General features: G+C 43.4%; 1 protein-coding gene across 2 annotated transcripts in view; it reads right to left on the bottom strand.

The window, feature by feature from the left end:
* Positions 1-25,077, bottom strand: part of CAPN3 (calpain 3) — a 58,925-nt gene extending 33,848 nt beyond the window's left edge. The window contains exon 1 of one of the 2 annotated variants that reach the window (XM_073012082.1): positions 23,506-25,077. In XM_073012082.1, coding sequence (XP_072868183.1) covers positions 23,506-23,814 — 309 coding nt within the window. In that variant the 5' untranslated portion in view covers positions 23,815-25,077. The remainder of the gene's footprint in view (positions 1-23,505) is intronic. The other variant, XM_008016916.3, reaches the window with a different exon arrangement.
* Positions 25,078-26,413: the final 1,336 nt, after the last annotated feature.

The raw sequence follows: 26,413 nt of genomic DNA, 5'->3' as shown, positions 1-26,413 counted from the left end.
TATAACATCAAAACTTGTGGGATGCAACAAAAGCAATGTTTAAAGAGAAAGTTATAGCATTAAATGCGTAAGAAAGAAAAGAAAGAAAAGAAAAATCAATATGCAATATTCCACCTTAGGACACTAAAGAAGAGATATTTAAGCCTAAAGCAAGCAGAAGAAAAGAAATAATAAAAAATCAGAGCAGAAATAAATGAAATAAAAAACAAGAAAACAATAGAAAGTCAATGAAAACAAAAATAGTTCTTTGGAAAGATCAATAGAATTGATAAACCTCTAGCCATGCTAAACAAGAAAAACAGAAAACACAAATTACTAATATCAAAAATGAATGACAAGTTATCACTTGTAGGAGTTCAGTCAGGCTGGTGGGAAAAATTTTAAGATGAATTTATAGGATACAGACACAAACCCTCTGGGAAGGCCTAGAGGTTTGCATAGTGTTTGGCTGAAGGCAGTGAATTCACTTAATTACCCACAGGTGTGTTGACTCAAAGCCTTTGTCATTAAAACTGTGCTAAATAAATGCCTACAGGGCCAGTGAGTCAGGGCCTTGGCTGCTTACTGTTTACAGCACCTTCCTTAGTGTCTGTGAGCGGCTTGGACCCCTGGCTGCTCTTTCACTAAATATCAATGTCTTGGTATGTTATTCATCTGTTGTGGGAGCTGGGGTCTGCAGGACTCCTGCAATCATTACTGAACTTTTGGACATTAAAGAGATAATAAAGGAATATATGGACAGCTCCATGCCCACAAATTTGATAACTGGTGAAACTGACAAAGTTCTTGAATGATAAAAACTACCAAAATTCATTTGAGGAGGATTAGATAATCTGAATAGTGCTATACCTATCAAGAATATTGAGTCAATAATTAATAACCTTCCAAAAAACAAGGCACCAGAATCAGATGGTTTCACTACTGAATTCTACCAAATAGTCAAGGAAGAAATAATATGAATTTTCCACAATATGTTCCATAAAATAGAAACATAGAGAACACTTCCTAACTCATTCTATCAGGCCAGCATTATCCTAATATGCAAGCCAGAAAAAGATACCGTAATAAAGGAAAACTACAGACCAATATCTGTTATGAACATACAAGCAAAATCCTCAATGAAACATGAGCAACTCAAATACAACAATGTATAAACAGACACCATGACCAAGTGGGATTTATTTGAGGTACAAGATTTGTTCAACATTCAAAAATCAATTAATGTAATTTACCACATCAACAGGCTGAGAGAGCAATCATATAACCATATTAATTGATGGAGAAAATGCCCTTGACAAAATCTGACACCCATTCATGATTTAAAAAAACCTCTCAGCTAACTAGGAAGAGAGGAGAATGTCCTCAACTTGGTAACGATCATCCGCTTTCAAAAATAATAACAGCTAACTTCATACTTAAGGGTGAGAAACTAGATGCTTTCCCCTTAAGATTGGGAACAAAGCAAGATGTCCCCTTGTTCCACTCCTATTCAGTGTCATACTGGAAGTCCTAGCTAATGCAACAAGATAAGAAAAAGAAATGAAAGATATAAATATTGGAAACAACAAAAAAAAACTATCTTTATTTACAGATGACACAATTGTCTATGTAGAAAATTCCAAACAAATGACCCCAAAAAATCCACTGGGAACTAGTAAGTGAATATAACTCAGTTGCAAGATTCCAAGTTAGTATATAAATACCAATTAGTTTTCTATATGCCAGCAATGAACAACTGGAATTCGAAATTTAAAAAATTCCTTTTATATTAACACACAAGGCCAAGAAATATTTAGATATGTCAGTGTGAACTCATGTTTAGCTTAGTATAGATACAAATGGCTTTATATAGAAATATTTTCAGATATGTGAGATGGTTATACATAGAAGTATTATAGATATGTGTAGATCGCTGGCTTAGTACACCCACATATCTCCTTTCTCCGTCAGCTGAGAGGAACAGAAGCAATCACACTCCGGTAGCAATGAGCAGACTTAGCAACCAGATCTTGATATCTAATATCTTTTGCAATAAAAAAAAACCAGTGCTCCTTGGAGAAATGACTGATTCTAGGACTGGGGCAAGAGATACACATTATGAGCTGGTAGTGCCAGAAAGAAAGAAACTGCTCAAGGAAAAAAAAAAAACAACCTACAAGCAATTAGGGCATGTTAAATAGACACAGAAGCCAACTGAGAGCTCCCAATGCAGAAAGCTGGGACAAGCTGAGCACCTAAATAAAGCAGTATTGGATTACGACTTAAAAATCAAGATCCATGAATCCATATTGATATAAACAAGTGACTGAATAAATAAATGGGGAGAATAGTCAAAGCTCCCATACAGAATGATTCCCAATAATTGATGCAGATCCTCTGCCCTCAAGAGGGTGGAGCACAACTCCCCCTTGCTTAAGTATGGGCTTATGTTAGTGTCTTGCTTCCAGAGTATAGTATGGAAAGAGGGGAAGAAGTAACTTCACAGTAGAGAAGCCTGACAAGCACTACTTCAGCCACATGACCAAGGTCAACACCAACAATGAGAAGGCATGTTTATTGTCTGCATATAATGTGACGAAAATGGCACTTTACCCTGTGGTCTTCCTCCCCCAAACCCTTAAGCCCATAAGGAGAAAAACAGCAGACAAATGCCAATTGAGGGTCATTATTTTACAGAATACCTGACCTGTGAAGGTCATAAAACACCAGGGAAGGCAGAGATACTGTCACAGCCAAGAGAAGGCTAAGGAAATGTTACTACTAAACGTAATGTCGTATCTTGGGTGGGATCTTGGAACAGAAAAAGGACATCAGACAAAATACTAAGGAAAATTATGGACTTCAGCTAATAATAATATATTAACACTGGCTAATTAGTTGTAGCAAATGTACTGTACTAATGCAAGATGTTGGTAATAGGAACAAATGACTGCAAGGTATATGAGAACTCTGTACCATCTTCACATTTTTTTCCTGTAAATCTAAAACCATTCTGAAATTTACGGTTTATTTAAAAAATAGATATAAATACTTCTAACAGTTTTTTCATCCACTCCAACAGATCATCTTGCAGATCTACTGGGTTGTGTACACCCTCCTCAGAGCCTACTGGTCTAGAGAGTTTCTCGCCTGCTCTAAATGCAGTGAACCCTTTTTGGAGCTCTAAGCATCTCCAAGCAGGAAGAAGGGCCTTGTGCTACACACTCCCAGGCACTTTCATCTACTCAAGTTGACACGAGGGGCTTATTGGTTGCACCATAAGGTAGCCTGATGCAAACTGCTTCATCCCGTAAGGACTCTGGCTGCTCAGCACGGTCCTTTCCACTTAAACAGAAGTGACAGCACATGAATGAGCAAGCCTTAGGTGAGAGATTAAGAAGGCAGGTCTCCATCCTTCCATTTCTTTACTGTTCACCACCTTCCACAGAACTCTCCCTCAAACTGTGAGCCTTAGTACTTTTAACCACTCTACTCTCCCACCCCCAAAACACCTGCTCTGAAGAAGTGACATGAGGCCAGGTGAAATGGATCTTGCCTGTAGTCCCAGCACTTTGGGAGGCCTAGGTAGGATTGTTTGAGCCCAGGGGTTTGAGACCAGCCTGGTCAACATAGTGAGGCCCCATCTTTATAAATAAATAAACTTATTTATTTAAACAAATAAAAAGGTGGTGGCACATGCCTGGGGTCCCAGCTACTCAGAAGGCTGAGGTGTAAAGTGGGATCATTGTTTGGGCCTGGGGGGGTTGAGGCTGCAATGAGCTATAATCAAGCCACTGCACTCCAGCCTGGGTGACAGAGCAAGTCTCTCTCTCAAAAAAAAAAAAAAAAAAAAAAAAAGAAAGAAAAAAAGAGATTCGACTACAGTGCATTAGCTCCCTAAAAATATTTATGATTTCAGGGACCCATAAAGTGTTATAATAATATCTAGCTCAGGAATAGAAAATAACATCTCCAGTTTCAGGAGGAAGCAGAAAGTTATCTTGGATAAAGAGACCCTTGATAAGTCAATTGCCCAGAGGACGGATCCATGGCCTCTGGCTCTGGACCACTTGGCTTCTCGTTCCCCAAGAGCTGGCTCCTGAAGCCCCATCCCCTCCATCCCTACCTTTGGCCTTTTCCACGTGATGGCCTTAATCTTGGTTTTGTGGCTCAGCTTATGGGAGGCCAGGACCTGAACACCTGCTGGGAACACACGATCTTCAAAGAGGCACTTCTGGGCCAGACATCTTTGCTTGAGAACGACAAAATCCTGCCCCTCAAACTTGAGGGGCATTTTCTCCTGCCCCTCTCTCGGATCACACAGTCACAGAAGAATCCTGACAGCAGGTAGGGCATGATAAGTGCTCAGGGAGTAGAGCTGGGCCTTCCCTGCTGCCTCTTTCCCACTGCATCCTCCAGCCCAGGCCTAATCCTCTTGGGAATGGCCTGGAGCCTATATAGCTCTTCCACCCTCAGCAACACCATGCAAATGAAAACAGACCAGAGAAAGGTCATGGTCAGAGTCAGCATGGACTGAGTCAGCATGGTCAGCATAGACTCCAGTCAGCACTGGAGGCCCCTTGAGCCTGTGGTCTAGGAGCAACACTGTGAGAGGCAGCCAAGGAGGGGAAAGAGAGTTCCAAGGACAGCCTCGGGACAGACTGCAATGGCCTGAGGACCTTTAGGACACTTTCATCAGTCTTGCTGGGATTCTTCCTCTAAAAACAAAATATTAATATAGTTACAGAGAGGCTTACTTTGTGTCAGCAAAAGGTGTTCGTGCCTTTGACACTGGTGATCAAAGGGCTATAGCATGGGGCCTTCTGATATACTGATCCTATACAGGCTGCTGAATGCATAGGAGGAATCTGCTCCAAGCCATGGGGGTGATGACGCCTTCACACTCCTGATGTCCCTGGCCTACCCCTCAAAGACCTTGACCAGTCATTTAGGGACTCTCTTCTGTGAAAATGATGCAGAGGGTAGGTAACTTGACCGCAAATGGAAGTCCCTGTTAAGAGTAGTTCCCCATGGCAGTGAGCAGACATCTGTTGTTGCAAATTCAGGACCTTTAGGGCGGAGAATGCGCTGGATGGGGAAAGCAGATGAATGTGTGTCTTGTGGGAATTATATTCGTAAGAAAGCACAGCTTTTTCAACTTGCACTGTGCTTACATAGGCAGCTCTAATGTAAGACCGGGGAGCTGACATGGGAGGAAACTCAGGCCTGGCGGCTTGCCCGCTAGGAGGACGCCCAGTCTCCCTGTCTGCTCATGAACGCCTGATGGTCTTTGTCTAATCTGTGCTTCTCAAAGTGCGATCTTTGAACTTCATGCATCAGAATCATCTGGTCTGCCAGCTGAAAATACAGATTCCCAGGGCCCATCCCTACCTGAGGATTTGGTAGGGGTCTGGGACTCTGCATTTTGAATAGGCTCACCAGGACAGTCTTGTGTTCACTAAAGTTTGAAACCAATGACTTTATTTATTTATTTATTTATTTATTTATTTATTTTTGAGATAGGGTCTTGCTCTGTCACCCAGGCTGGAGTGCAGTGGCATGATCTCGGCTCACTGCAACCTCCACCTCCTGGGTTTGAGCAATTCTCCCGCCTCAGCCTCCCAAATATCTGGAATTACAGGCACACACCACCATGCCTGGCTAAATTTTGTATTTTAATAGAGACAGCGTTTCGCCACGTTGGCTAGGCTGGTCTCGGACTCCTGATCTCAGGTGATCTGCCTGTCTCAGCCTCCCAAAATGCTGAGATTGCAGGCATGAGCCACCGTGGCTGGACGAAACCATGACTTTGGCATTACAGGGTAAATCACAGCTTAAACTAATTTTTTTATTTTTTGAGATGGAGTCTCCCTCTGTCGCCCAAGCTGGAGGGCAGTGGCACAATCTCGGCTCACTGCAACCTCTGTCTCCTGGGTTCAACTGATTCTCCTGCCTCAGCCTCCCAAGTATTGGGATTACAGGCGCCCGCCATCATGCCTGGCTAATTTTTGTATTTTTAGTAGAGATGGGGTTTCACCATGTTGGCCAGGCTGGTCTTGAAGTCCTAACCTCAGGTGATCCGCCTGCTTTGGTCTCCTAAAGTGTTGGGGTTATAGGCGTGAGCGACTGCCTGGGTGACAGAATGATACCCTGTCTCAAAAAATATATATATATATATATTTTTATTCAGTTTATACATGAACAAAGTCTTTTTAAAAAACAAATAATAAGGCTGGGAGCAGTGGTTCACGCTTGTCATCCCAGCACTGTGGGAGGCCGAGGCGGGTGGATCACGAGGTCAGGAGATCAAGACCGTCCTGGCAAACATGGTGAAACCCCGTCTCCACTAAAATATACAAAACCTTAGCCGGGTGTGGTGGCGGGCGCCTGTAGTCCCAGCTACTCGGGTGGCTGAGGCAGAAGAATGGCGTGAACCCAGGAGGCAGAGGTTGCAGTGAGATCACACCACTGCACTCCAGCCTGGGGGACAGAGTGAGACTCTGTCTCAAAAACAAACAAACAAACAAACAAACAAACAAACAAAAAACAAATAATACAAAAGACCACGTAAAGCAATGCAATTGCAGTTTCTTTCCTTTCCTCTTTCCATCTCCAAATCCCTCTCCTCAGAGGCAGCCACTTTTAATTTTTTTAGCTCTTTCACTGGTATTTACCCCATATTTAAAAATAATTAATATGCCTATTTTATTATTCTAATTTGTTATTTTTAGAAAGTACTAGAACTTCTGTTTTGTGATCAGATTTAGGCTTCTTGTACTATATTCTGCCCACCATTTTCCCAAAATAACTATGTCATAAATTTTGGTAAAATCAGGCTGGGCACGGTGGCTCATGCCTGTAATCCAAGCACTTTGTGAAGCTGAGGCGGGTGGATCACTTGAGGTCAGGAGTTTAAGACCAGCCTGGCCAACATGGTGAAACCCTGTCTATACCAAAAATACAAAAATTAGCCGGGCGTGGTGGTGCATGCCTGTAACCGCAGCTACTCAGGAGGCTGAGGCAGGAAAATAGCTTGAACCTGGGAGGTGAGGGTTGCAGAGAGCCGAGACTGTGCTATTGCACTCCACCCTGGGCAAGAGTGAGACTCCATCTCAAGACAAAACAAAAAATTTTTGGTAAAATCAAAATTCATTATTTACTTTAGCGTTATTAGGTAAATATTGTTCACTTCTTAGCTAAGTGATATGTTGTAATTATATTTCCTTTCTATATAAATGTTCCTTTCTTCCTGTAACTGATAATTCTCTTCTTTTTCTATGTATTTACCATGCTTTTTAGCAGCAAGAGATCCTCCAAATACTTGAGCTCATCAGGCACAACACAGTGATACTGCAGAATGCCATAGATAAAGAGAAGTTCTCCAAGAGTCAGAGAAAAAGACAGATGGCCTGTGAAGGTACACTGATTAGAAAGACTGCTGCTTCTCAACAGCAGTGTAAGCCAGAAGATAGTACTAGCATCAACCTAGGACTGATTATACAGGAAAACTTTTTAAGAGTGACAGCAAATTTCATACAAATAAAAATGCAGCGTTCTTACTTACTACAAATAGACCCTTACTGAGAGAACTGCTAAACATTGTACTTCAAGAAAAAGTAACATTATTCTAGAAGGAAAAGTCTAAGACACAGGATAGAACAGTAAGTAAAGAAACTGGTAAACATATGTGTAAATCTAAGCAAATACTGACTGGATTAAAAATTATAATTTCTCATTTTAAGGTTGAAAAATAAAGACAGGGCCTTTATCTTTAAAGGGTGTGGTGGCTCATGCCTGTAATCCCAGCACTTTGGGAAGCTGAGGCGGGCAGATGGCCTGAGGTCAGGAGTTCGAGACAAGCCTGGCCAACATGGCAAAACCCCGTCTCTACTAAATATACAAAAATTAGCCGGGCGTGGTGGTGGGCGCCTGTAATCCCAGCTACTAGGGAGGCTGAGGCAGAAGAATTGCTTGAACCTGGGAGGCCGAGGTTGCAGTGTGCTGAGATGGCGCCACTGCACTTCAGCCTGGGTGACAGAGCAAGACTCCAGCTCAAAAAAACAGAAAAAGAAAGAACCAAAATTCTGAATAACAACAATGACATATTAGTTAGGAGAGGAGTATTTAGGGTTAAAATGTTCTATGGTTCTCATATTAAGAGAAAAATAAAGTTATTGATTAATTTCAGACTTTGCTAAGATTAATACGTATGTTAACATTTTTGGGGCAATCAGTGGAAAAACAAAAATCGTCTATATCTTTCAAATTAGTAGAAAGGAAAAAAAGAAAAAACCCCACTTATAATAAATTTAAAAGAAGGGTAGATAAAAGAAACACAGAACATTTAAAAGGCAATACAAAGTATATGGTTAAGATAATGAAACGAACCCAAAATATATTAATACTCATCATCATTGTAAACAGACTAACATTTCTAGCTAAAAGACAAAGGTTTTTAGAATGTGTTTGCTTAAAAAGCCATAAGCAGTTTATAAGAAATACACCCATGATATTAGAACATAGAACTGCTGAAAGTAAAAGAAAGATAAAAATACATATAACACAAACCTTGCCCCAAAAGCTTGTGTACCTTCACTAATACTCAGCAAAACTGACTTTAAAGCCAAAAACAAACACCTCTGAGATAGGATCACTACAAATTCCTAGAAAAATAAATATTACCACTGACTCAAGAAGAAAAACAATTTCAAATGATCCCATGATTATTAAAGAGGTTGTAGATACAAATCTTCCTTTAAAGAAAACATTGGCAAAATGCTACCAAATATTTAAGGAACATTTAGTTTTAATCTTATGCAGTCTCTTTCAGAACAAGGCACATCCTGCATTCATTTTTTTCTTTTTGAGACAGAGTCTTGCTTTGTCGCCCAGGTTGGAGTGCAATGGTATGATCTCGATTCACTGCAATGTTTGAGCTGAGCTCTGCCTGCTGGGTTCAAGTGTTTCTCGTGCGTCAGCCTCCTGAGTAGCTGGGATTACAGGCATGCACCATCATGTCTGGCTAACTTTTGTATTTTTAGTAGAGACAGGTTTTGCCATGTTGGGCAGACTGGTTTCGAACTCCTGATCTCAAGTGAACTGCTCACCTCAGCCCCCCAAAGTGCTGGGATTACAAGCATGAGCTACCATGACCGGCCTCTGCATTCATTTTATATTATCAAAATTGGACAGCACAAGAAAGATAAATAATAAGCCAATCTCATAAAGCTATGATCTATCTATGAGCAGACAGTAAAAAACCTAAATAAAAGATTAGCAAACCAAAATTCGGTGATGTGTAAGAACGCTAATATGGTCTAAATGTGCTTTTCTAAGAATGCCAGGTGTCAACATTAGAAAACTCAATTAATGTAATTTTGCATATTAACTGTTTAAAAGAGGATAATTACATGATTTTCTCAACAGATGGGGAACAGTATTTTATAAAGTTCAACAACCATTTATGATTTCAAAAAATCTTTTAAGGCACAGCAAGACTAGTGGGGGACTTTCTTTTTTTTTTTTTTTTTTTTTTTTTTTTTTTTAATTTTGAGGCGGAGTCTCGCTCTGTCGCCCAGGCTGGAGTGCAGTGGTCAGATCTCGGCTCACTGCAAGCTCCGCCTCCCGGGTTTACGCCATTCTCCTGCCTCAGCCTCCCGAGTAGCTGGGACTACAGGCGCCCGCCACCTCGCCCGGCTAGTTTTTTGTATTTTTTAGTAGAGACGGGGTTTCACTGTGTTAGCCAGGATGGTCTCGATCTCCTGACCTCGTGATCCGCCCGTCTCGGCCTCCCAAAGTGCTGGGATTACAGGCTTGAGCCACCGCGCCCGGCCGGGACTTTCTTAATGATAAATGGTATCTATGAATCTATTCAACAGTGAAAAATTAAGAATATTCTTGGCCGGGTGTGGTGGCCCAAGTCTGTAATCCCAGCACTTTGGGAGGCTGAGGTGGGCGGATCACGAGGTCAGGAGACGGAGACTATCCTGGCTAACATGGTGAAACCCCGTCTCTACTAAAAAATACAAAAAAACTAGCTGGGCGAGGTGGCGGACGCCTGTAGTCTCAGCTACTCGGGAGGCTGAGGCAGGAGAATGGCGTAAACCCGGGAGGCGGAGCTTGCAGTGAGCTGAGATCTGGCCACTGCACTCCAGCCTGGGCGACAGAGCGAGACTCTGTCTCAGAAAAAAAAAAAAAAAGAATATTCTCTTTAAAATTGGGAACCAGAAAATGATTCCTGTTATTTTCTTTACCTTTAACATTATGCTGAAGGGTTTAGCCAGTGCTATAGAACAAGAATGAGGCTACTGCAAAAGGTACTTGGCAGCCCTGTCATTATTTCTAAATTATCTATCTACATAACAATATAGAATCTACAGATCGACAATCAAATTACTAGAATTACAGCTGGGAGTGGTGGCTCATGCCTTTAATCACAGCACTTTAGGAGGCCGAGGTGGGCAGATCACTTGAGGTCAGGAGTTCAAGACCAGCCTGGACAACATGGTGAAACCCTATCTCTACTAAAAATACAAAAATTAGCCGGGTGTGGTGCCGGGCACCTGTAATCCCAGCTACTTAGGAGGTTGAGGCAGGAGAATAACTTGAACCTGGGAGGTGGAGGTTACAGTGAGTACTCCAGCCTGGGCGACAGAGCGAGACTCCGTCTCAAAAAAAAAAAAAAAAAAAAAAAAAAAAAAAAAAAAAAAAAGAAAAAAATTACTAGAATTACTATTAGTTTAGCAAATACATTGCATATAAGAGTCAAATGCATGTTTATACCTGAGCAACTGAGTACAATTTTAAGAAAGATGCCACTAACAAAAATGACTTTTATTTAACCATTTTTGTTAAAAGATGCCTAGGAATAAATCTGACAAAAGATGTTCAAGGCAGGCTGGGCGCGGTGGCTCATGCCTATAATCCCAGCACTTTGGGAAGCCGGGGAGTAGGGAGTCACCTGAGGTCAGGAGTTTGAGACTAGCCTGACCAACATGGTGAAACCCTGTCTTTACTAAAAATACAAAAGTAGCCAGGCATGATAGTGCATGGCTGTAATCCCAGCTACTTGGGAGGCTGAGGCAGGAGAACTGCTTGAACCTGGGAGGTGATGTTTGCAGTGAGCCGAGATTGCACTATTGTACTCCAGCCTGGGCAACAAGAATGAAACTCCGTCTCAAAAAAAAAAAAAAAAAAAAAAGATGTTCAAGATGTCATTGAGAAAATCATAAAACTTTTATTAAAAGACACCTATTTAAATGGAGAAACATCCCCACTTCATGGATAGGAAGACTCAATATTGTCAGGATATGTATTCTTCCCATATTGATTCAATGCAACTGCAATAAAAATCCCAACAGGCTTTTTTTTAAATTTTTAAATAATTTAAATTTTTTTTTAAGATGGAGTCTTGCTCTGTCACCCAGGCTGGAGTGCAGTGGCAGGATTTTGGCTCACTGCAACCTCCGTCTCCTGGGTTCAAGCGATTCTCCTGCCACAGCCTCCTGAGTAGCTGGGATTACAGGCCCCTGCCACTATGTCTAGCTAATTTTTGTATTTTTAGTAGAGATGGGGTTTTGGCATGTTGGCCAGGCTGGGCTTGAACTCCTGACCTCAGGTGATCTGCCTACCTCAGCCTTCCAAAGTGCTGGGATTACAGGCATGAGCCATTGCGCCTAGCCTAAGAAAAGTATTCTTAAGAGAGTGAAGAGGCAAGTCACAAGGTGGGGTAAGATATGTGTAACACATCTAACCAAGAAAGGATTAGTATCCAGGATATATAAAGAATGCCTGCGATTCAAATTGAAAAAGACAACTCAGTAGAAAAATGAGCAAAAGACATTAGCAGGTGTTTCATGTACAGTGAAATACAGATCAAGAAAAAGACAAGTGTACAAAAAAGATGTTTTGCCTTATTTATAATTAGGAAAATGCATCTTTTCTTGTATTTCTTGGCCATTTCTGTCCCAGCCCCTCTCACTGTAAGCACTAAACTGCTGAGTCACTTTAATTTGTTCACCATGATGTCTACAGCTCTGTCCCCATCATGACCCCCAGGAGGAGCTGCTGTCTTGTGGAATATAATAGAAGATGCTCCTAAAAGTTACTTACAGAATTGCCATTTTCACTGAAACATATGCACCTTCCCTCTCCCCGCCACCCCCATGATGACATTATCATGATTCTCTGCTGAGTAGACAGAAGGCTGGCTCTCAACTGGGTACCTCATTTTGCCTTTCAGTTACTATCATCATTATTTATTGACTCATTGTATTAAGCGTGTTATGTATAGAATCTCATTTAATCCTTACAATAACTCTATGAAAGTAGGAATTTTCATTTTCTAGTCACAGATGCAGAAACTGAGACCTTGGAATGGTCAATAATTTGCCCGAGGTCACATCGTTAACTGGTGGAGCTCGGATTTGAATGAAGTTTGCCTGACATCACAGCCTGTGCTCCTCATCACTGTGTTATGCTCCTGCCCTTTGCTGCCTATGCTAATAGTAATTGCTACCTTACTTTGCACACCTACTAGAACTTGCTGAATGCCACTCAAATCAGCCCTATGATGGGAATATCCTTATCCTCATTACAGAAGAGAAAAGCAAAACTTAAAAAACATGACTTACTTATGTGACTTACTAGTGGCTGAGTCAGTGTTCAGACCGGGTCTGTTTGGTTCTAACTCTAGCTGTCTTATCCACTCTGCACAATGTCCCCAGTTCTTCCTCTCTGTGGCTAGGACAGTGACCTCACTTCTCTGTCAACTGTCTGAAAAAAGGTAACACTCTTAAAGCAGATCACAAGCAGACCACTCGCTGAGCCAGCTTCATTGGAAAGATAAATAATTTTCCTGGGAGAAGAAACAACTGGGTCCTAGGCCTAGCAGCAGAGACCTTCTTGCCACAGCCTAGGTTTTTCTGTAGTTCATCCCCCTCCCTCTCTTCTCACGCTGGCATGGAGTAACTTTTATTTTGTGCCAACTGAGGATTTCTTCTTTTTAGAACTGAGTAACACTGGTCAAGTGACTCCTGGCTGAGAAGATACACAGGAGTCAGTATTAATTTTAGAGGCAGTGGGGCACATGGAAGAGGTCATTAGAGCAAGAGACTGTCTGGTATGGACAGAAAGCTTCCAACTTGAAGGTGCTGATGCGAGGCTGGGCGTGGTGGCTCATGCCTGTAATCCCAGCACCTTGGGAGACTGAGGCGGGTGGATCATCTGAGGTCAGGAGTTCGAGACCAGCCTGGCCAACATGGTGAAACCCCGTCTCCACTAAAAATACAAAAATTAGCCACGCGTGATGCCGGGCACCTGTAGTCCTAGCTACTGTCTCAAAAAAAAAGAAAAAGAAAAAAAGAAAAAAGAAACAAAGTGCTGATGCGATGGCCAAGTGCTGGGTCCTAGGAAGTTGCCATCTGTCCTCTCAATCTTACGCCCTTTCTTTCACTCCATTTCAGACCAAAGGAACCAGGTTTCTTGAAGAAATGATTCATTCTAGGTGTGGGGCAAGAAATGTACAAGATGGGCGTGTCACATTTTGTTATGGCCAGAAAATAAGGCAAGGATAAAAGATTAATGGAGTAATGTGAAATGATACAGGCAACATACACGGGCTCCTACTGTCCAAAGATGGGACAATTTGAACATGAAAAAGAAGAATGACTGCAATGGATTAAAACACGCTGTGATACTTCATACTGATCACATTCTTTTTTTTCTTCTTCTTCTTTTTGAGACAGGGTCTCATTCTATCACTCAGGCTGGAATGCAGCGCACAATTTTGGCTCACTGCAGCCTCAACCTCCCTAGCTCAAGTGATCCTCCCACTGCAGTCTCCCAAGTAGCTAGTGACAGAACAGGAGCATCGCCATCTTGGACAAGCACCACCATTTTAAAGTGTACCTTGATCAAACACTGCCTAAATCCAACCCGAAGGGCATCGGCCTAATGGCTAATGTCAGCATGACCATAAACCACAAATGACATCTCCAACCAGAAACATTCCAATCCTAAGATAAACCCCCTCCCTGACCAGAGACATGCCAGTCCCAAGATAACTTCTCCTCCGACCAGAGACATTCCAAACCCACAATGAACTTCTCCTCCACACAGAAACATTTCAAGCCTGTGATAAACTCTCTCACCCCGAACCCTTAAATACACTTAGTCTGTAAGAGAGAGTACTCCTGACCAAAATCGGCCAGAAGCCCCTCTCAGGTTTATTCTCCAAAATAAACCTGTCTTTGTTGAGTCATTTTTCATGTTTCTTTCCTCTTTCTTTTTAACTCTTACAGCTAGGACTATAGGCAGAAACCACCATACCTGGCTAATTTTTGTATTTTTAGTAGAGACAGGGTTTCGCCATGTTGCCCAGGCTGGTCTTGAACTCCTGGGCTCAAGTGATCCACCCACCTTGGCCTCCCAAAGTGCTGGAACTGCAGGCGTGAGCCACCATGCTTGGCCCACATTCTTAATAGAGTATTGTTTCAAGCTGTAATATTTAAAAATACAGAGAAAAAAGTACAGTCAATACTCATTATTCTTGGTAGTTATGTTTTGTAATATTGCTGAGATTACTGTATTAGTAAATACTGAACCATTGCTCCTAGGGGACATACAGTTAGGGTCCTGTGAGTCTCTGGTCACATTTTCATCAACCAATCAATACAGAGCCTGATTTTATGTATGTTTCTGCTTAAAGACACCTTATTTAATATTGATTCATTAAATTATTGTTTGATTGATGATTCAATAACATTGAACTCACAGCCAACTGACTATAACTTGTGTGTGAACAAAGCTTATCTGACACATGCATTACCTCCATGAGGCAAACCACAGCCTCCTAGAATGCTAGACAGCATTTCAGCACTATGCTTGGAGGTCACCAATAAAAAGCACAGAAATGAGAAAAACATGGCACTAAAGACATCATGAAAAGGACACTCTTTACAGTATGAAAGCTGAAACAAGAAGACAGAGTGTTGCCTTGTTTGACCTGAGCTGAGAACATGCGTGTGGGGTGACTCAGATTTTTCACAGCTCTGTGTATGCTCACAAATGACTGCAAAAACACCTCAAGTACTAATTTTGGGGAGACAAACTTTAGCGAGTAGGTGAATTTGCAAATATGGCATCTGCGAATAACAAGGATTGGCTGTGTAAGGTTTATAGCACTGACGTCCTCCATGTTGGAAAAGCCATGCCTATGGCGTAAAGTTGGAACAATTTTGTGACTGATCTGAAGTAACTAAAAGAGGGATGACATGATTCAAGAACAGGATATGTCTGTAGTCCCAGCTACTCAGAGTCTGAGGCAGGAGGATCACTTAAACCCAGGAGTTCAAGTCCAGTGTGGACAACATAGTGAGACCCTTATCTCTATTAAAAAAAAAGAATAGGGAGGATTTCCCATACAGGGAAAATCAGCTGACTCTATTTCACTGTCTTTTGGGTCACAACCAGAGAAAATATACTACATTTGCATCTGGAAATGTTCTAGTTAGAAATAAGGATGAATGTTCAGACTGTGAAAGTTACAAGCTGTAGGTTACTGAAGGAGATGGAGCCATCCTTTTCCCTTTAAAACCTTCGTATCAGGAAAGAAAGCCATCCATCTGGAAAGGCTGAAAGTAGTTCCCATTTTTTGGTCCTATGATCTCTGGGGTATTTTAAAAATAGCAGTTTTTATACTATATTCCTGGTGTTCTGGAGTATATAATACACTTCTGAAAGTTCTGATGGTGATTGTTTAAATTTGAAGGTTGAATGAAAATGGAAAAGTACGTGTCAGCTCCTCTCCAGCAGAATGCTTCCTGAGGCACCAGGCTTCCTTGTGAATTAGTCTTGACATCACTCCATAGCCTCTGAGAGGGCAGAGTCTCTCATTCCCACCACAGTTTAGCCGGTTCCTAGCAGCTCCCTTCTGTGTGCTTCTCTCTCCACACACTCTTGTGCTTTCCACACTCTTGACTTCTGAATGTTGGCTCACCCCTGCTTGTGTAAACCAAAATAAGAACCTCCACCCTCTACCAAGTCACTTGCCTCAGAAGTTTCACAAGCACTCGGAAAGAATTCTGTCAGGGAGGCCGGGCGAAGTGCCTCATGCCTATAATCCTGGCACTTTGGGAGGCTGAGGCAGGTGGATCACTTGGAGTCAGGAGTTCGAGACCAGCCTGATCAATATGTGAAACCCCGTCTCTACTAAAAATACGAAAATTAGCCAGGCGTGGTGGCACATGTCTGTAGTCCCAGTTACTAGGGAGGCTAATGTGGGAGGATTGCTTGAACCCGGGAGGCAGAGGTTGCAGTGAGCCGAGGTGGAGCCACTGCACTCCAGCCTGGGCAACAGAGCAAGATTCTGTCTCCAAAAAAAAAAAAAAAAAAAAAAAGAATTCTGTGAGGGTCCGGTTGTGGAGAGGAAGAACACCTGGTGGGGGTTCGTCACGAGCCCCTCCTTCTCGTAAGTAAACGGGCAGGTGTTTTTCTTTGTTTTCTTCCTAGAAAACAATCATATTTAATTCTCCTTCCCCTACCCCAGAGATTATTGTAATTCTGTAATTACAATAATCTTTCTAATTTTTTCTTACAGGTTTTCCTCGAGAAGAGAGAAGATGTTTCTGCCATGTTAAGGGTTCAGAAAGTGAGCACACTTCAAGAAATAAGTTTAAAGACTCGACAATAATTCCATAGTAGTAAGAAGATCTACCCTGAAGAATATCATACTTTTTTTTTCTCCTGGTGTAACAGCCCTGGCACAAGGAAGAAGTTGGTTCTGCCTGGATGCCGAGGACGCTGGGAAGCGGCAAGAGACCAGGTCATATAGAAAGCAACAAAAACCAGCCAGTGTGGCTGGGTCCATGTTGATAGACAGCATGGAAGAAAGAAAGAGCCTGGGAAAAGGAATAGGTTGCGGATGGCAGGGCTGTGAGTTAGATGGGAAGGGACTCTTTGTCTTATTTTTTCCATTCTGAATGCTTTTCTCCCTCACATTTTACATTTCACAATTTCCCTCACATTTCTGAATTTCTCTCACATCTCTGAAACTGTGATGCAACTTATATTAGAAAGCTTCCTTCTACTGCACTCAGCTGGGTGATGGTCATGACCTTCCATGGACACCCTCTGATAAGATCAAGAAAGTACTAGTATTGAGAATCTTCTAGACATGGGAAAATAAGGTTCATGATGAATTATAGCTTGGGAAACTTACCTAAACTCTATCCTTAAAATGAGCCTAATACAAGAGATTTTTGTGTACCAGAATACAAGGAATAAAGTCATCTGTTCAAAGGATTAAGGGGCTGCTGCTGTCTGTCTGGGAAAGAGGCTTCCGCACGTCCAGGTGTTGGCGGAGGGAACTACTGGCCCCAGGAGTGAGGAAGATCAGGGCTAAGGGTGAGGTTGGACTACTGGGCAAAGCATGGCTGGATATGGGTATGATAGTAATACCTTGCAAGAAGAAAGGCAAACAGTAGAGAAACATGGGTGAAGTGGAGACCCAGCTCTGAGCTGGTAATGGGTGGGGCCCTGTAATGATAGAGAGGTGAGGACAGGAGTCAAGGGAAAGAGGTGGGTTAGGCAACCCATAGCTGGAGCTCCAGCCACCACCAGCAAATGAGAAGGCACTGGATCTTGAGTTAAGTGGGAAGGTGACGAGCTCCCCCAACTCCCAAGAGCTAATAGAAGAGTTAAGCAGAAGGTTGCGATGAGAAACTGCAGGGCCCAGCTATCAGCCACAGGAGCTTGGAGGACGGTGGAGGAAGGGAGAACGGGATTTCCTAGGGAAAGAGCTGGAGGTTAAGCTGGAGGTGGCTGTATATCAATGATGCAGTTTTGACTCCAATTCAGGGCTGTGAACTGGAGACCCAACCAGAAATAACCTCTCCTAGCAGAGCCAAGAAACACTGAGACCATGCTGATGGTCTGTTCAACCTGAAGTCTGGGTTGTTTCAAGTTTAACCTGAAGTCTGGGTTAATCCAGCTCCTAAATAGGGTGGGCCCTTCCTTCTCCAAGCTCTAGGTTAGGGTGGGTCTGGAATAACATGGAATTTACAGAAAGGTGACTCCACCTAGCACCAGAGACAGGGGGAAGCCCAGGAACCTCACTGTTGTCAGGGTCCACTGCTGGAGGCCCTGGCCAGCTGAGCTGATGGTGCAGGGCAGGGCACCGTGGAGCAATTCTACGATCCCACGTTACCAAGGGAGAGGAGGGGACCAGATACCTTTTCATCACAAGGTCCTGCAACTGGCCCTTCACTTCTCATCCCTCCAAAAGAAGCAGGGATCTAGGTTGCCCCTGATTTGGGGATTGCAGGAGATCAGAGAGAAGTAGTTTAAGAACTCTCCACCTGGCATGACTGAGGTGCAAGCATGGGAAAAAGGAAGCCCTTGCTCACCATGTTGGTCTCGCTGGGGCTTCAAAGCTAATCACTGAGCAAGTGGCCAAGTTCCCAGCCAAGAGTGACCCTCTTTTGTCGTCGCCTTCCTGGCTCTATGATACACTCAGATTTTCACAACCAAACATACATTTGATATTTGATGTAGACAACTGGAATTGCCCTAAAGGACAAGGAGTCCCCTGCCCATGAAGGGAGCATTCACATACACATCCTCATGCTGAGATGGATGGATGCATTTAGACCAGGCATGAAGTACTCAAATACATCGCTGTGGTTAATATCTTTACTGGTCACAGGCACAGATTAAGCTGGAAAAATGTTTATGATGTTGCCACTTTTAAGAGACTGCACAGCTGCTTGTAGGCAGTAATAAGAGTAGTCTGTGTTTACTGAGCACTCGCCCACGTGCTGGTCGTAAGCCTTTAGCCTGCATTAACTCATTTAATCCTCAATTATGAGATGGGTTCTTCTATTATGGTTGGTCTCCATTTTTCACATGGAGAACCTGTGGCAAAATGAGGGTATGTGACCAAGATTACCTAAGTGTTAGGTAGCAGGCCAAGACTTGAACATAGGTTATCTGATCTCAGAGCCTGGGCTCTTAGCCACTGTGCCATTCCATCTCCAACTTACAGAGGCTGCTGCTTTTAGGGGCTACCCCTGGGGTGTCACTCAATGCCTGTTGTGTCTTGAGGAGGCCCAATAAATGACACCTTATTTCCATGCCTGAGTTTTGAGCCAATAAAGGAATGCTACAAAAGTACAGGGCAGGTGGGAATCCAAAATCCTACATTTATGTTTAATAAAAATAGGTATTGACAGCTAAATCTCAGAATTAGATAGATTGGGGGCTCTAGAGCCAGATTGTGTGGGTTTAAATCCCAGCTCCAACCTTCACTAACTGGGAGATCTGGAGAATCCCTCTGAGACTCAGTTCCCTCCTTTGTAAAGTGGGACAATAATGGTACTTCCTTACAGGATTGTTGTGAGGACTAAATTAATTAACATATGGAAAGCACTTAGTTACTGGCATGTGGTGAGTTCTCACTCAAGACTAGCGATTATCTTTACTATTAACTATATATTACCAGGTGGCCCAGGGACTCCTGCATGACTCCCCATGGGGTCTTGCCTCCAGAAAACTTGCTGCAAGGAAGGCAGAAAGCAGAAGTCATGCTTCTTGCAGGCAGCTTGCTTCCCAGAGAAAGACGGAAGCCAAGAACTGGGCTTTACAGCTCAAGTTCTCTTTACAAACCCACCATGAGAAGAAGAGAGGCCAGGAGTGTGGTGCAATTGAATCTTCCACCCCATGGAATGAAACATGACCTGCCCTCCCATCCCCAACCTATCCCTAGTGTATTGGGCACCAGCATCCCAGAAGCCCTGTTCTAGAGGCCATTCTATTCTGCCCTGGGATCTGTCATCAAGAAAACTTGCCTTAACAGTTAGGAAGTATTGAATAATTTGTATGCTTTCTGATCCTAGAAATAGATCATATAAGGAAAGGCTAGAGGAATCAGATTGTTTGGCCTGGAAACTCAATGCATGATGCTCCCGAGTAGAGGAAGAAAGGCTGTGAGGTAGCTGTCAGGCCTCTGAGCCCAAGATAAGCCATCATATACCCTGTGGCCTGCACATATACATCCAGATGGCCTGAAGCAACTGAAGATCCACAAAAGAAGTGCAAATAGCCTTAACTGATGACATTCCACCATTGTGATTTGTTCCTGCCCCACCCTAACTGATAGGATATATTCTCCCCCGACCCTTAAGAAGGTACTTTGTAATATTCTCCCCTGCCCTTAAGAAGGTACTTTGTAATATTCTCCCCCACCCTTAAGAAGGTACTTTGTAATATTCTCCCCGCCCTTGAGAATGTACTTTGTACATCTATCCCAAACCTATAAGAACTAATGATAATCTCACCACCCTTTGCTGACTCCTTTTTTGGACTCAGCCCGCCTGCACCCAGGTGAAATAAACAGCCTTGTTGCTCACACAAAGTCTGTTTGGTGGTCTCTTCACACAGATGCGTGTGACAGTAGCACTGGTAAGTGAGAGAAGAGATTATAGCTGTGCTGGGAACAGTTGGCCAGAGCCTGTTTTCTTTTAAGAGGGAAAGGCTGAAAGTGTACCATGCCATTTTAACTAGAATTATAGTTGGCCGGGAATAATTCTCCCTTTATCATTATCATCATCATTATCACTGTAATTATAATAAATAATACTTGATGGTTGAAAAAAATTCAGATTGGTTTCCAAAGGTTCTGTGCCTTAGATAGTAAAAGCAGGAAGGCCTTTACTCACCTGCGTGGTGCTTTTCCTGATAGGACACAGTCTTTTCAGACTGCTCAGGGCTGGCAAAGGTCACTACATCTGAAGAAGTTAATGGAAAACTGATGTCTCCAAGAAGTGCTTCACAGTCAGAAAGTTCTGGAGTCATTTCAGTTTTTCAGTTTCAAGTCAACTTGTGTGGCTGTAGACAAGTCATTTGCCCTTTCTGGGCCTTAATCACTTCACCTATAAAGCAAGGACACTGGACCACCTCTCCAAGAATCATTTCAACTCTGACCATCTCTAATTTTATATTTCTTATTTATACTAGTGAACCCAATGGACAGTGTTCCTGAGATCTTAACCCCAGGGGAACATGTGGGCATTTTATTGAAGAGTGGCCTTTGATATCTGGTCCTTTAGTGACTCAAATAGTCGAAGATCCAGGATCTTTGTTGTTGGTGACGGTGGTGGTGGTGGGGGCACAATTTAGAACAGACAGGTCTTCTGCACCCCTCATTTCAAATATGGACACTGCCCAATCTAGTACCTAGAGCATAACAGGCCCTTAAAGCATTTTTATTAATTTGTAAGTCTAGCTTGTGACTCAAGTTCACCAATGATTTCACTGAAAATAGTATTTGTAGGTTTTAATTTTACCCATTCTGAGAAAGGGCTTTTATTTTTTTAAACTTTTTTTATAGAGATAGGGTCTCACTATGTTGCCCAGGCTGGTCTCCAACTCCTGAGCTCAAGTGATGCTCCCACCTCTGTCTCCCAAAGTGCTGGGATTACAGGCATAAGCCACCATGTCTGGCCCAAGAAAGGGTTTTTAAGAACTCCCTGCCTGGGAATGCAGGACTATCCTGTCTCACCGGTCAAGGCCCTTGGGCATGGGTTTTCATTCACCAGCATCAGCTGAGTACCCACTATGGGACTGGCCTGAACTTGGTGAGCGGGCCTCAAAGATGAACAGGAAGGGGAAGGGTTTCTGCTCTCAGTGAGAGGAAAACAGTCATGAGAAAGATTGAAGGAAGTGACACCTGAGCAGAGTTTCAGACAGGAACAAAAAGGGCATGCCAGGCAGACAGACAGCATGAGCAAAGGCCTCCGGTGTGAGAAGACTTGGAACCACAGAGCAGCTAAATGTTCAAGCACTGCTGGTGTGTCAGGATCTGGGAAAAGAGGATGGAGATGGGCCTGGATAGGTAGGCAGGGACCAGCTGAGAAGGGCCTATGGCTTGGCTAAGGAGTTTGGATTTGTCCTGAAGGCAGTGGGGGATTTGTCCTGAAGGCAGCCGAGAGAGGGATGTCACTGAAGATATTTCAGCAGGGGGTTATGACGTGTCCAACTACTCTGATAGCAGAGCAGTGTTATCTTCTAAACTGAAGGCCTGCAGGACAGTTATGGGCCTTACCATAGAACCGAGAAGAGCACCTATGGAATACACGGGGTTGTGGAGTATTCCACCTCAGGTTTGTTGTTGTTGTTGTTTGAGACTGGGTCTCAGTCCTGTCACCCAGCCTGGAGTGCAGTGGCATGATCTCAGCTCACTGCTGCCTCGACTTTGCGAGTTCAAGTGATCTTCCCACCTCAGCCTCCAAGTAGGTAGGACCACAGACATGTGCCACCGTGCCTGGATAATTTTTTGAATTTTTAATACAAAAGAGATAGATTTTTGCCCTGTTGCCCAGGCTGGTCTCAAACTCTTGGGCTTAAGCAATCCTCCAGCCTGGGCCTTCCAAAATGCTGGGATTACAGGCGTGAGCCACCACGCCTGGTCCATCTTAGGTTAAAGAAAAACATGACTAATGAATAGTATCAGGTCTCAGGTTGCCATCGTTTCCTCAGGAAGGGTTTCTCTCCCTGGACCAGGTTAGCTCTCCTTGCCACATGATCCCGTGGCACCCAGAACATCGTCTCCTGACAACGTCACTCTTGTTCAATGCCCTTCTTCCCTTCAGGACCCTAGGTTCCAAGACAGCTTGGATTTTGGTTTTTCTTACTCACTGCTGTCCCCCCAGTTGCTTGTCCAGTGCTGGCACTAGTAGATGCTCAATAAATATTTCTTGAATTAAGAACAAAAGTCACGCTGGAGGGATGATCAGAGAGGCGAGCCAGGGGAATGTGATTTCCCTCCTGGTGATCACTATAAATGAAACCCAGAGGCTGGGAGAGTTTCCTAAAAGAGAAAGTTTTAATCCGAGCTCTGTCATGTGCCCACTGGATATATTTCGCTCTGGTGTGCCTTGACTCCTTGCTTATGAGGTGAGGTAGGTGGACAAAAACGATTGCTAGGTCTCTCTCTCTAACCCCAACATTTTATGCATGAAAAAATATTCCTTGCCTATGACTCTCTTCTTTCTAGGGTTGCTATGTTTCAGAAAGATATGGCCACTGGTAAATTAAAGAAGAATAACATCATGATTTTAGCCAGAGAAACTAAAGTGATCTTACAAAGATGAAAGGTATTTAAAATGAAAGGGTAGATCTGGGCTGTCTGGAATTTGTTCTGAGAAAGGAATATTTTTACAGGATGAATTAAACTGAGTTCCAACCACTTTTATAAAAAGCAAGATTTTTTTTTTTTTCAGAGAGAAAGAGTCAGAGCATGAGAATCAGCCCCACCTCCCCCGCTCTCCCTCTGGATTTTGCTGAGATTTGGTGAAATATCTGAGACCTGTTCCTCTCCTCCCTGCTTCACACTTAAGGACAGAGCCCAGCAGAATTGCTGCCAGGATCCTTCCCCCATTGCCCATGTGCACAGCTGAGCTGCCGGAGGTGGTGAGTGGGAGGACTCCTCCGTGGGGGGAAAACCCAGCCAGTAAGCAGGAAGTTACTCACCGGAGGTCTCTTCCAGATGAACTGAATGGGGAACTTCTGGCTATAAAAGAGAGAGGTCTCATCCGGTGGGAACTCAGGGTCCACATAAAGAACTTTCTTTTCTAGACATTTCTTGTGAAGCTGCTCAAATGTCTTCTCTTTCACTCCGATAATAGGAAAATTGCGGCTGATGATGGCTGAATAGATGCCACTTGCGTTTCCACCCCCAGCCTCGGTGGCCTTGCTCTGAGCCGGGTGAGGAACTGGCCCTGGGGACCTTGGCTCAGCCGCTGTCCTTGGAGCCACAGATGCGCTAATGACGGTCGGCATGGCAAGTGGCTTTGGAAGAAAAAGCTTTTTAAAGAAAACAAGATACAGCTACCTTCAAGGAAAGGAAGCAACTGCAAAGGGGAAGTTAGAGTAATTCTGTCATCTGAGAGAAAAGTGTCCACATCCAGTTCGAAGTTGAAAGCCCATCAGAAGGTCGTACAGGTTATGTCCATCTTAAAAACCGAGCTGTGATTCTGAGGCCATAAGTTCTCCTGAGAAATGAGTGCTAAAGGATTTCTGAAGCAATGTTGACCTGGGGTCTCCTACCAGCAGCATGCATGCCAGAGGGAGAGAGAAAGAGAGTGAGGGTTGTGTTTCAGTGGCCTGAAGATGCTTGAGCCAGAAAAACTAAAAATAGATGTGAAGAAACACTGTGAGTATGAGAGCAGGAGAGGCTGCATGCTAGAGAGAGGAGAACCTGGCTAGGGACATCTCTGTTGCCATGAAGTGCTGGTGTTGTCAGAAAATGAAAAGGGAGTATCTGAGTAAGGTGAACACTGGAAAGAAGCTGAGAACTGCTGACATGTTATTGAGTAGGCAGTTATACAGACCACCCAACTACTGGCCACCAAATGAATGGAAAACAGTATTGCAAAAAAGCTAGTTAGGGTGAACGAGAGGTACTGAATTCTAGGAAAATATTCTGTGAATTTTAGAGAACATGATTTTTAGTCCTAAAATTTTAGGATATCAGAACATTATTCAATGTTGGATTTGGCATCTTTTCTAGAATGTTCTTGGGTCAGCGTTTATTGGAAATGTCTGCATGGAAAATGCTACTCAGCAGAGTCCTTGGTTGAGAAAATCCCTGTCTGTACCTGCATACATGACCTTGCCACCTCTTGTCTCTTCCCATCCCCAAAATAAACACTGGGACTGAATCTGCTATAAAAAGTGTACCTGCTGGGCGCGGGGGCTCACATCTGTAATCTCAGCACTTTGGGAGGCCGAGGCGGGTGGATCACATGAGGTCAGGAGTTCGAGATCAGCCTGGCCAACAACAGTGAAACCAGTGAAAACACATAAATAAGACAGGCATGGTGGTGGGTGCCTGTAATCCCAGCTACTTGGGAGGCTGAGACAGAAGAATCGCTTGAACCCAGGAGACAGAGGTTGGAGTGAACCCAGACTGCGCCACTGTACTCCAGCCTGGGTGACAGAACGAGACTCAATCTTAAAAAAAAAAAGTGCACCTGAGCACAGTAAATCTCCAATGTCATCAATAGGTTCTAGTAAGCTTGTTTTGGTTAAAGTCACAGTTTACAAGAACCTATGAACCTATCAACGATGTTAAGTGAGGACTTACTGTATAGGTTACATGTTGACTCATTCAGCCATGCCACATTAGGCATCTGAGACAGAAGCTGGAATTGGATACTGAACCAGACTGCCTGTCAAGCCCTGGGATGTCACACCTGGTTTCAGGGCTCTTAGATGAGAGCATAAGTGGCTCTGGGGAAGGGAAGTGCCTGCCTGGCCTCCACCTTGTCTTCTACCCACAATAGCTGCTCCCTGGGCTGTAAGGAGATGACCACATTTCAAGTATGGCAGAGTGGAGGCATGTCCTAGGCTGTAGTCATGCCTGTTCCTATATGACCAGTCTCAATAATCGAAGATTAGAGGCTATGGAAGAAGGTGGGAAGTGACAGGTAAAATAGGGAGTACTATCAGCCTCCTGATCCCTGGGATTGCGGCATTGAAGAACTCTTATGTCTGGGCTTGCAGGAACCATCAGCCTAGCCTTCTGTTCCTCCAGGAAAACGCCCAGGGCTCTTTACTAGTCTTGGAGAGGCAGAATAGAGGACAGCGGTCTCTGGTGGCTGACCACCTTGGTTCAAAGTCTAGGTTGGCCCTTTACTGGCTGTGCCTGTGTAACTTTAGGTGAGTTATTTCTTCCTTTCTGTCTCAGATTTCTCACCTATAAAATAGGTACAATTATAGTCATTCTGTTATTAGGTTTTTATAACAATTAAATAATTTATGTAATACAGTTAACACAGTGCCAGGATTTTGTTAAGCACTCAATAAATGGTGTTGTTAGAGAAGACCTGAATTTAATATTACTTTGGAGTTAGATCAGGTTGAATGATAACATTCACTCACTGATGCAAATCAGCATTCACTCAGGGGGCATTAACTGAATATCTGCTATGTGGACAGCACAGGAATAGGTATAGTCTGCCCAGGCTCATGTGGTACGCAGCATCTCCAGTCAGCAGCTGGCCTATCTGCCTGCACTAAAAAGACTGACTTCCACCCTCAAAGTCACCAATGGCACAGACAGCAAAGGTGGGGTTTCCTTACCCCACTGTCGTAAGTTTGGGTCCCAGGCTAGCATGCTATCCCACCCTGAAATTCACAGCACTGACCCACACTTTATTGTTTTTGCTTATTTAACTTCCCGTTTGCCCATAAGACCGTGGAGCTGGGAAGTGGGTTCCCATTTCTCTCTCAGGTTTAGATATGTTGAAGGCCCTTAATAAATACGTGTTATGTATCTGGTGAATGAAATTTTCCTATGCAAAGAGAAATTTCTTACACTTCTGGCTTTGCCAGTGCAATCAAAGTTTCTCTGCTGATCTGCTCCAGGCAAAGGAGC

This window comes from Chlorocebus sabaeus, chromosome 26 (genome assembly GCF_047675955.1).
Source record: "Chlorocebus sabaeus isolate Y175 chromosome 26, mChlSab1.0.hap1, whole genome shotgun sequence".
NCBI lineage: Eukaryota > Metazoa > Chordata > Mammalia > Primates > Cercopithecidae > Chlorocebus > Chlorocebus sabaeus.
Note: the sequence above shows the minus strand (reverse complement) of the source record. Positions and strands in the feature narration are given on the sequence as shown.